We start from the raw sequence: 12,557 nt of genomic DNA on the forward strand, positions 1-12,557 counted from the left end.
AGCTCTGTCTGTGCTGTCTGCTAATGAACTAAAAATAGGTCAAGCCCCTGGCAGATAACGGAACTGGCCGGGTGAGCAGAAAGCATGGCCATAAAGTTTGGCTTTCCTGTGTATGTGCAGGGTATTAACTCCTGGCCTTCTAGCTAAGCCATGGTCAATCTACTCTTCTCTATCTGATGCTGGTTTTGGATTAGCATTAGCCTTTTCTCAGAATATCTTGACTCTGAATAAGTGGTTCTTCATCCCATACCTGCCAGCTAGAGATGGTATAGAACAGGTGTGTCCATACTTTACTAATGAGAGGTCAACTTTTAGTGATGTTGTCCCATTATGATCTACATCCAAGGTGTTTTTAGCATTCTATTCCATGGAAAATATTGAGAAAATGTAGATTGTTATATTTAACAAATGGCTAGTTCTTATGTAACCTTAATATTACACATATCTGAATGAAAAGAATGAAACAGGAGTGTGATTTAGACAAGCTGTTTGTTGTGACTGTTTGTAGAGACTGTCTCGAGATCTACTGCTCAAAAGGTAAAGGTCTACTAGAAGATCCTGATCTACCGTTTGGACACCCCTGGTATAGAACAAAATTGGGGCTCATTATACTGCCAATATCTCCAAGAAACACATACAAAGCTGCTTTCAGGGGGTTTAATGACATAGTAGAGTAGAAGATACTGGGTATACTGTGAAAGGTGGCAAAGGTATGGAAAGGTGGCAACAGTAACTATTATATATGGGTTGCCCAGTTTGTGGCCCTTCAGTTGGTGGTAGCTTGGGTTTTCCTCCTTCATGGAAATAACAGGACCCACACAGTCTGGTTTTGCCCAGGGGCCCCTACATCAATCAACACAGCCTTACTGTTCATATACACTGCATACTTATAGTAGGAAATGTTGTTTGGTTTCCAATAATACAAAACATATATGAGTATGAAGCTGTTTGCTGGCATACAGACATATGGAATTTAACCTGCCAGTCTTTGAGACTGTATAAATATACCATTTGTCTGTCTGCAGCTTTGTGCAATAATCCTTTAACTGCCGGAGTGTTAGATGGCAAGAAATGTTCTTTGTAATATGATTAGCGAGGTTTTATTTCCAGAAAAAAATTAAATGAATGTCCGGGCTTCTACATATGATAATATGGCCCATTCAATAGGCTCAGCGCTAATGTCTCCCGGCTACTAGACATGGTTAAATCAAGGAGACGCACCCCCCCCCCACCACCACCTGTATTTAGCCAAGGAGCAGCCTGCCCGAATGGAAAGGAGAGATTTTCCTTTGGCCGGTCTTTGCATATCTGTAGCCCAGTTATTGTGATAGGAACATTTACTGTAAGTGGATTGAAGAGTTTCATGTCCAGGAAAATAGCATTTTCTCAAGCAACAAAAACATATTTATTCATTGACCTAAAAAAGGGGGGTTATATCAGATTAATGTAGATTTATGTTAATGGAAGTTATGGAAAAGTAAAGTGAGTACAAGATGGTATAATTAGAGTTGCCACATGGGTGAGATTTTACCCACATTGCCACTTGCCAGTAAAACACCAGCTAAATCTATGCCCCCAAAATGAATACTTAAGCAACAGATAGTTTATATAAAATTAGGTGGCATATTAAAGAATCTTACCAAACTGCAATGTATATTTAAGTGTTGCCCTTTTACATCTCTTGCCTTGAACCAGCATTTTGTGATGGTCTGTGTGCTGCCTCAGAGATCACCTGACCAGAAATACTGCAGCTCTAACTGTAACAGGAAGAAGTGTGGAAGCAAAAGACAGAAGTGTGTCTGTTTATTGGCTCATGTGACCTAGCATGTATGTTTGGTATGTTTGTGTGCACCGTGAATCATAGGCCTTATTTCTCAAACTGGCAGTTTTCTATTTATGATTACCCAATGGCACATACTACTAAAAAGATATATTATTATGAAAATTATATATATTTACATGAAGCAGGGTTTTACATATGAGCTGTTTTACGCAATATATTTTTAGAGAGACCTATCGGGGGGTATAGCTTCCTTTAAGGTTTTTGGAGGAGCAGAGTGCTAAGGCTAGAATGTGTTCTTTGTGGACATGCTGAGTAGGTGGGGCTTGAGGGGGTAGGCTGGGTTTTAGGTGGGATTTGGTTGTAATGGGCAGGCCTTGGGCATGGCCTCATTACAACACTGATGAACATGGGCAGCACTGTATTCTGCTCTTCGAAAATATAGCGGATTCCACCCATTTTTTGCATGTTGCGCCTTGGCCTGCACTTGATAAATGACCCCCTGTGTTTCAGGCAGATGCCAACATAGGGTTAATGTCACTCTAAAGTGGAAAATAGCGTTTATGGCATCGATACCTTGTTAGACCACTGTTTTGAAAGCTGAAAACACACCACTTGAATTTATGATGAGGCGTTGAGTGCTTATGCGCATGAAAATCACTTCACTGTTATTATTGCATGAAAATCTGTCCCAGTTAAATTTAGAAGTTTGCTGAATGTGTATGATGGGTTTGACATTTAGTAAAAAAAAAAAAAGGGGAGGAGGGATTGCATTTTGGTCTTAAATAAAACATCCAAAATGCTTTTAGCAACAACAGAGGGTAATAGGAAGTGCAAAGTTTTTACCAGGTCTAGTAACCCATTGCAACCAATGAGATTGTTGCTTATAAGCAGGTGACCAGTAAATGGTACCTGTTGAATCATTGCTGTCAACCTTGTTATTTTTGTTATTAATACAAAATTTACCCTCAAGTGTAATAAAAGGCATTAAGTTTGCCCAGGAGCAGTAACTCATAGCAACGATATTTGTTTTTAAATAGGTGACCAATAAATGCGAACTGCTGATTGGTTGCTATGGGTTACTGCTCCCGGGCAAATTACATCAAATAATGTTTCCAGCGCTATAAATATATCTAACTGGGGAATGTTTTTCTATATGCAATATCATACGGTAAATGCAAGGAAACCTTGTTAACAGCTCACTGGTTACTTTAGGTAAAGCAGCCTCCACTTGGATAATGTGGTTTAACAACACACAGTAGATAAGTTTCTTACCGGATAGGTGTTTTGACCCGGGTGCAGCCTGCCCCGAGTCTGTCGCCAAGAAAGTCGCGGCGCACTCTGGACCTCATTGACAAACTGCTGAAGTCAAGATTCCAGTTAAAAAGGTATACATTTTATTTGAACATTCGATATGTAAGCAAGCGTCCGAGGTCTGACGCGTTTCGTGTCTACGCACTTCCTCAGAGACCTCGAGGAAGACCCGGAAGGTCTCTGAGGAAGTGCGTAAACACGAAACGCGTCAGACCTCGGGCGCTTGCTTAGATATCGAATGTTCAAATAAAATTTATACCTTTTTAACTGGAATCTTGACTTCAACGGTTTGTCTATGAGATCCGGAATGCGCTGTCGCAGAAATTGACTACTGCTCCCAGGCAAACTTAGTGACTTTTATTACATAACCCCCAAAGTATTTTCCTACTTAATCCAGTGATTCATGTCACCTATACTGATTCTGAGAAGGGACATTCCTCTTTGGTATTTACCATTTTGCTCTGCCTTATTTTGTCTTGCAACAGTTTCCAATGCTATAAATAAGAATTAGTACACACGAGGAGCAGGATGAGAATATGGCAGTCCTCTTGTTACCACCGGGTCCTGACAGCTTCCGCCGGTTCACCCCCGAGTCCCTGGCTGCAATCGAAAAGCGAATCACAGAGGAACAGGCCAGGGCGGCTAAACAGAAAAACAGAGAGGAGGAAAATAATGAGAAGCCGAGGCCGCACCCTGACCTGGAAGCAGGCAAACAGCTCCCCCGCATCTACGGGGACTTTCCTAAACAGCTCATTGGACAGCCCTTGGAGGATATCGATCCATTCTACAGAAACCATAAGGTGAGCATGTGCCAGGTATAAGGGATCTACCCTATGGTGTAAGCAGAGACATACTATCACAGTTTGCAAGGGGTCTTTATTTATTATCTGTAGGGGTTGAAAATAGAACCCCGAAAAATCAGCTCCCTGGTAAACTATGGTGAACATTTCATTGACTTTTTGATACGTTTGCCCCTGGATGGTGGTTAGTTCATCTGGTTGCTGTGGCCCTTATGACCCTAACGTCCAGATCACCATTTAAATAACAGATGGTAAGATGAATATGAGAGGGACTGTTGAGAAAGATAAGCGATACTAAAAAATAAAATGAAAATCTAGCCTGGAATTAATCTCCATTCTTGTAGTTAGGTGACACATTCTAAAAATGTTACATTTGAGTTCAACATTTTAAATTTAACTTTTGAGAGAGGCAGACTAGAAAGGGAAATCACTTAAAGGAGAAGGATAGGTTAAAACTAAGTAAGCTTTATCAGAAAGGTCTATATAAATACACCAGTAAACCCTCAAAGTAATGCTGCTCTGAGTCCTCTGTCAAAAGAAACATCACATTTCTTTCCTTCTATTGTGTACTCATGGGCTTCTGTATCAGACTTCCTGTTTTCAACTTAAACCTCCAGGGCTTGGGCTTGAGCATGCTCAGTTTGCTTCTCTCCCCTCCCTGCTGTAATCTGAGCTCAGAGCTATGAGTGAGCAGGGAGAGACTCAGGCAGGTAGTGATGTCATGCCAAGCTAATATGGTAGCTGCTATTGTAAACAAACACAGACAGTGACTAGAGGAATGGAAAAGCATTCTATAATAATAATAATAATAATAATAATAATCATCATAATCATAATAATAATAAAAATGGCGTTCTAGTGTTGTAGCTAGTTTATTGGCAATAAACTGCCTTGGTAACTTTCCTTCTCCTTTAAGGAACCACAAAAAAAATGATAAAAAGAAGAACCATTGGCAACTGTCAAGCTACAAAGAGGATAGTGCAATACAATTCACAACCAATAGCAGCATAGTTACAGTTGTAATTATTCATTGTTTCTCTCTTCTTTTCTCCCCAGACCTTTATAGTTCTAAATAAAGGAAAGACAATCTTCAGATTTAGTGCCACACCTGCTTTGTATATAATAAGCCCTTTCAATCCCATCCGAAGAGCTTCAATCAAAATTTTGGTACATTCATATCCTTTTCATGGTGTTCTTTGGTAACATTTATCTGCAAAAGGCTTGGATGAATGGAAGCCATTATAACAATGGCACCATTGGGGTCCCTATTTGGTGCTGCTAAAAATGTATTGGTATTACAATGTGAAATTAGGTGCACCTCAGTCATTTATTTATTTATTTTTTTACAAATATTAAGGTTACCTTATTTATTGTAAAACAGGAGTGTGTCTTATTGGGGAGGGAGTGGAGTATTGGTGGGACATGTACATCTGTAATGAACAATGCAGAATGAAAATAGGGGTAATTGACTACACTCAGATCTGGGGGAAATGTACACAAAACGAGTCCAATACAACATTTTTTTTTGCACTGTACTTAATTCCAAAACAATACTGCAGATTTGGCCAAGATTCGCCAGTTATCAGCAGGATTCGGATTTTGCCGAATCCTCATACCTGGCCAAACCGAATCTCAACCCTAATTTGTATATGCAAATTATGGGCAGGGAGGGATTTTTTGTCACAAAAAAAGGACGTAATCTGGTGGATTCGGCCCAATCCCAAATAGTGGATTTGGTGCCTCCCTAAGAAAAACGTAATCAATTTTTTTTACATGTCGCTGGCAAATTCGCAAATTTATTTGCCGACCACGAAGCGCAGAAATTCGCATCTAATTCATGCCTGCCGAATAAATTTGCCCATCACTAGTAATCTATAAAAGCCGGAGTGACTGGATGTCTCACATAATAGCCAGAACATTACTTCCTGCATTGCAGCTCTCTTGCTTTCCACTGATTGGTTACCAGGCAATAACCAATCAGTGACTTAAGGAGGGGGGCACATGGGTTATAACTGTTTTCTTCTGAATCTGACCTCCATGCTAAGGATCAATAGCAAACTCACTGAACATTTATGTCCTGTGTGGCCCCCTTCAATTCGCTGACTAACTCAGAGTCAGAATACAGGTGTAGCTGTGAAGGAATGGATCATTATTCAATGGTAACATGTTGACCACTCATTATATTATATATTACTGTTCACCCGATAAAAATGACTGTCCAACCCTAATTTATATAAAACAGAGGGGGCCCCATCTATAATGTTACTATTTTGCCCTTCTGTCATCATCTTGCTTTAACTTTCATCCCCCAGTTTTCCTCTCTAAACTGCCAGTTCTTGCCCCCCAAAGGAAACTTTGCTTTAGAAGAATGCAGTGTTCAGAACTAGTCAGTCCCTGGGGGTCCTGCTTGTGTGTTGTCCAAAGGGTAGATCCCCATGAGTGTAATTATTTAGGCTTCAGTTTGCAGCGGAGAATATTTATCTTTGCAGCACTTGAACGCGTAGCATGTTTCTAGAGCCTTACGTGTAACACGAGGCTGAAGCTGCAATTCATTCGATAACAATTACAGAATACAAAGGGGCAGATTTACTAAAGGGCGAAGTGACTAACGCTGGCGACGATTTGAAACCGTTACTGCTTTCAGGCACTTCGCTGATTTACTAACGGGCACAGGCGTAACTTCACTAGCGAAAGAGACAGACGCTAGCGGCCATTCGCACTCCAGGCGAATTTTCGCTCTGGCAAATGGACGTTAGTCCACAAATTCACTAAGATGCGGATTTTACTGAATGTTACCTCTTTCGCCAGACTTGCCTTCTCCAGCTCAGACCAGGCGAAGTGCATTGGAGTGTATAGATATTCCTCAATCTTCTGTTACATCATATTTTTAGTGGAAAAAGTTTCTAAGTCCCAAAGACGCTGGCGTCTTTTCCTTTTTCAAAGTGATAACCTGCAAAAGTCCTTAAAATTTTTTTTGGGTAACCGGGTTCCCCCCTACATTTCCTAACATATTGACCATTAACTATACAGTGGGTTCATGTGTAGGGCATTATAACAACTCTATTGTCTTTATTAAAGTTCCCTGGACTTGTGTAATGTAATGTATTTGCTGCAACATATACGTCCATTCAACTTTATAATTTCCCGTCGTATGCAAATTAGCCTCTAACGAAGTTGCGCTAGGCATAATTGAACGCTAGCACATCTTCGCTTTGATTGCCGAAGTAACCTAGCGAAAATTTGCCAGTGTTCCACGCCCTGGATGCAACTTCCATTTCAGGAAATTAGCGTTCTCTGAGCGAATTTTCATCACTTAGTAAAATTTACCCAAAAGTCTGGATTTGGGTTGGGGAGTGGATAACTGATCCTAAGTACAGAGTTTGCCTCTACATACTGTAGTATGTAGGGGCACTTACTTTAATCTTTCTGACTGCACTAAACAGATGAGAGCTAACCTTCAATTGGTTGCTTTAGGTAACTACAGATTTTCAACTTGTTATTTTGTAGGTCTCTATACAGCACTATAATGAGAGGCAGAAAATGATTGTTTATTATCAGCCATAATGTTTTTTCCTTAACTTGACTCCCTACATTGTTCAGTATGTTTATAATGTGCACTATTCTCACAAACTGCGTGTTTATGGCCATGTCTGACTCCGGAACATGGTTGAAGTATGTTGAGTAAGTATTCCTGACTTTTATTCAACTCCATCTTTTCTTGCTCTTTCTATTAACTGCTGTCTTCTTAATGTTATTGTTGAATGTCTTAAAAAATGAATTTACACATAATGCTATGCCCAGGTATTGCAGATTATAGTCCACCCCATTACTTTCCAGGTCCTATTTACCCTGGCCTTCCCCTTCATCATGGTCAGTGGCACATCTATAACCTGTGCTAAAGTGTATAGCAGGTATATTGAAATGAATATTGAAGCTCCTTAAAGGAGAACTAAAGCTTAACTAAAGAAGTAGTCTAGAAATGTTGTACATTATTTTTTGGGCTTCTATACCATTCCAAAGGAACCACATCCCTTTAACCGTAAGGATCTGTGTCTCTAAAGATGCCCCAGTAGCTCCCCATCTTCTTTTCTGCTGATTCACTGCACATGCTCTGTGCTGCTGTCACTTACTGAGCTTAGGGACCCACTCACAATATACAGTACACATAGAATAGAAATGTCACAATATAAGGCTGATTAGTAATTAATACAGATAATTACTACATGGCAGCACAGAAACCAGTGCAATTAGCATCAGAATTTAATAATCAGCAAACCTGTAGCATCAGCTTATATTACAGCCAGGGAAGCTCATTTTCTGCTGGATAATTAGTGACGAGCCCTAAGCTTAGCTTCTCAACAGCCAATCAGAGCCCACTGAGCATGTGAGTGTCACAGACACTTTCCAAGATGGTGACCCCCTGTGACAAGTTTGAAGTCCTGGATCATTGCTGCTATTGACAAGCTCAAACTTTAGCCTCGTGCAATAAATTAAGTGTATTAAATATGACATTTTTAGCTATATTAATTTTTAGGGTTTACTTCTCCTTTAAGGCTTTGCCAAAATCTTGTTTATGCTCCAGAATTGGGGACCTGGGGTCCATACACTGGTTACACAATTAGACAGTGAGGAGAGAGGGGGTATGTGAAGTGCAAAACATCTAAGAAGTGCTGCATGCAAGTGAAAGTAATAAAAAAGGAAGGAAAATAAGAAAGATGGGGCATGTAATTATGTGATTGACAGCTGATATATTTAAATGCCATTATAATGGGTATGGATGTGTTAATAAACACGTTGATAACACTGTTAATAATAGTGCTTGCAAGGCATTATGGGACTTGCAGTCTTGTTGTTACAGATTTGGTATTAGGGTCTTTAGAAACTGACCAGTAAGCTGACATTCATGCATTGATGCAGTGGAATAACTTCTGAGGAAGCAGACCTGACGGCCGCTTAGGGGGCCCTGGGGTACAGGGGGGCCGGGCAGGGCTCTACATCCTCAGTAGTCACCCACAATTTTGTGTGTGGGTTGCAGGTGACCAGGGCCCCTAAAGTTACACCCCAACCTTGACGGACAAACTTTATGGCCAAAATCAGCCACAATACTTGTTAGTAGTACTTGTTATCCAGAATGCTGGGGTTTTCCGGATAACGGATCTTTCTGTAATTTGGATCTTCATACCTAAATTCTACTAGAAAATAATTGAAACATTAAGTAAACCCAATAGGCTGGTTTTGCTTCCAATAAGGATTAATTATATCTTAGTTGGGATCAAGTACAAGCTACTGTTTTATTATTACAGAGAAAAAGGTAATCTTTTTTTAAAAATTTCGATTATTTGGATAAAATGGAGTCTATGGGAGATTCAGAGCTTTCTGGATAATCGGTTTCTGGATAACGGATCCCACACCTGTACCTGCTTGGTTAGCTTTTCCTATAAACCGATGTATATACAGTATGTATAAATATAGCTTATTTATGTCCTTATTAACAAATAAGACTATCACTTATGTCACATGACTTATATTTAAAAAAATACCCCCTACTGAAAAACTAAGGATATAATGAGCTGCCATGGTGTTCCCTGATCATATAAAGTCACCATGGCGACTTTTAACAGCCTTATAGTTTCCAATTCCCTATGTAATTTACAGTGCATTATGTTGAATGCAGAGAACTCCTAGATTTATTAAGGCTGAACCCCTTCTGCGAATAAACTTGTCAGTATTGTTTTGCTTTTATTTACATTTAAAGCCGAATAATGAATATTGCGCACCACTGAGAAGCCATCAGCGAAATTACTCATTTGGCTTGTTTCACTCGCCCTAACAAAGGTTTCCTACGGCTCGGCAATATGATAATGACAACCATCTGCTGCCTCTGAAGTGACTTGGCTTATCTTCTCACTGTCAACAGAGAGAAAGAAAACCGCCCCAGGTGACGGCGAGCATTAAATATCTCCTGTGTGCAGAGTCAGGAATGACAATCCAACTGGCAGCCACACCGTAATAAAAGATGTGATTTAAATAGTCAAAGTTATATCACAGACTTGTGGCAGCAGCCGTCCGAGAACTAGATTTGTATGGGACACATGGATCTTTGCATTGGTTTTGTCTTTTGTATCTGAACTCACCAGTACATGTGATAAGACTTTTATATATATATATATATATATATATATATATATATATATATATATATATATATACATACATATATATATATATATACATATATATATACTATATATATATATATATATATATATATATATATATATATATATATATATATATATAGATAAATAAAATAGGGGGTCTAAATTGCCAATCCTTATTGGGCAATAAAGTTCCGGGAACTTGCCCCAGTTCCCAGGGCACCCTGAAAGGAGAACTGAACCCTAAGAATGACTATGGCCAAAAATGCCATAGTGAACTTATTGCACGAGGCTAAAGTTTCAGCTTGTCAATAGCAGCAATGATCCAGGACTTCAAACTTGTCACAGGGGGTCACCATCTTGGAAAGTGTCTGTGACACTCACATGCCCAGAGGTTATATTAGCCCAGAGTTTAGAAATGAGCCCCACAGAGTCCGTATGAATACTCCTGGGCATCGCTGGCAATATCTAACTGCCACAACATGACATGAAGCCCACTAACTTGTCACCAAGCATCATACAGCTGAACTCACCTGCTCTCTCCTAACAAAGGGAGTCAGTAATGTCGCCATGTTGGGGCACTAAAGTTGGCCCTGTGATTCTTGCCAGTCTACTTTTCTCCAGGGATGCCCCGAATCCAGGATTCGGTTCTGAATTCGCCCAGGAATCATTCGGATTAAGACAAATCCTTATGCCCGGTTGAACCGAATCTTAATCCTAATTTGCATATGCAAATTAGGGATGGGGAGGGCAATTGTGTGACTTTTTGTGACAAAACAAGGAAGTAAAAAAAAATGTTTTCCCCTTCCCACCTCTAATTTGTATATGCAAATTAGGATTCTGATTCAGTTTGGCTTTTGGCCGAATTTTTTGCTAAGAAGTTGGGGGTTCGGCCAAATCCAAAATAGTGGATTCTGTGTATTCCTACTATTTTCTTAAAGGGATTCTGTCATGATTTTTATGGTGTAGATTTCATTTCTAAATTACACTCTGTACACTGCAAATAACATTTTTTTTTTAAAATTATAATATTGGTGTGTAGGTGCATCTCAGGTCATTTTGCCTGGTCATGTGCTTTCAGAAAGAGCCAGCACTTTAGGATGGAACTGCTTTCTGGCAGGCTGTTGTTTCTCCTACTCAGTGTAACTGAATGTGTCTCAGTGGGACCTGGATTTTACTATTGAGTGCTGTTCTTAGATCTACCAGGGATCTTGTGTTAGGGAGCTGCTATCTGGTTACCTTCCTATTGTTCTGTTGTTAGGCTGCTGGGGGGAGGGAGGAGGGAGGGGGATGATATCACTCTAACTTGCAGTACAGCAGTAAAGAGTGAGTAGAGAGAAGTCACATGACTGGTGGCATCTGGGAAACTTGCAATATGTCTAGCTTCATGTCAGATTTCAAAATTAAATATAAAAAATCTGTTTGCTCTTTTGAGAAACAGATTTCAGAGCAGAATTCTGGTGGAGCAGCACTATGAACTGATGCTTTTTTTTTTTAAAAAAAAAATTTTCCTTGACCAGTACCCGTTTAAAGTCATGTGCATACCCAAAGTTGACAACTTAATATAAAGGCAGCACTATTAGTTTTTCAGGCACACGGAAGTGTATTTTTACTAAGAGCTGTGCTAATGTTTCCTTGTGGCAGTGCTAATTCACCGACGCCTTGCCATTGTTCTTTTTGGGAACGGCAGGGATTCATGAGCGTTTAGCGTGTAACCGACTCTGTCATTTCATTGTCAGCAGAGAACAACACAATCACAGCTCTCAGGCTCCGTGCCGCGAGCAGAAAAGGTAATGTGTTCATTAGCCAAACCTCACCGGAGCTTATGGAGGTGGCAAACTGGGCCGCTTGCACTTTCCTGCACACTCTCAGCTGAAATAGACTTCCTTATGTAAGGCTGTTACATACATACCTTCCGGACTTAGAAAAGAACATTTTACCTAATGAAAGAAAATGTGATTCTAAGCAGCTTCCCAGTATACTTTAATTACACCTTTTCGTTGACAATGTCACTGATATTAAAAGCAGTGTTTGTCTTTTGAAGCAATGAAAGCAAAAGTCAGCTAATAATCAGACCTGCTAAAAGGGGTTGTTCACCTTTAAATTAACTGTTAGTATGATGTAGAGAGTAGTGGTGGGTGAATAAATTCAGCAGGCGCAAATTTCCGCGTTTCGCTGCCGGCAAATAAATTGGGAATTCGCCAGCGAGAATTCGCAGATGTCAAAAACTTTTGGGACGCGTCAGAAAAGTCGTTCCCGTCAAAACCGTCGCACGTCAACATTATTGGGACGTCGTTGACTTTAACACCGCCATCAAAATTCACTCGAGCGTCAGAATTGACGCGGATGCCACAATTCGCAGCAAAGCGTAATGGGACAAATTTGTCCATCACTAGTACAGAGTAATATTCTGAGACGATTTGCAATTGGTTTTCATTTTTTATTATTTGTGGTTTTTGAGTTATTTAGCTTTTTATTCAGCAGCTCCCCAGTTTGCAGTTTTGG

The 12,557-nt window shown here is 40.0% G+C and overlaps 1 protein-coding gene across 4 annotated transcripts in view; it reads left to right on the top strand.

Annotated features, from left to right (window-relative positions):
* The window catches only part of LOC108718723 (sodium channel protein type 5 subunit alpha), a 220,458-nt gene that overhangs the window by 52,788 nt on the left and 155,113 nt on the right, over positions 1-12,557 (top strand). For all 4 annotated transcript variants that reach the window (XM_041565779.1, XM_041565781.1, XM_041565780.1 and 1 more), the window contains exons 2-4: positions 3,580-3,894; positions 4,951-5,069; positions 7,486-7,575. In XM_041565779.1, coding sequence (XP_041421713.1) covers positions 3,631-3,894; positions 4,951-5,069; positions 7,486-7,575 — 473 coding nt within the window. In that variant the 5' untranslated portion in view covers positions 3,580-3,630. The remainder of the gene's footprint in view (positions 1-3,579; positions 3,895-4,950; positions 5,070-7,485; positions 7,576-12,557) is intronic.

Source organism: Xenopus laevis, chromosome 6L (assembly GCF_017654675.1).
Source record: "Xenopus laevis strain J_2021 chromosome 6L, Xenopus_laevis_v10.1, whole genome shotgun sequence".
Taxonomy (NCBI): domain Eukaryota; kingdom Metazoa; phylum Chordata; class Amphibia; order Anura; family Pipidae; genus Xenopus; species Xenopus laevis.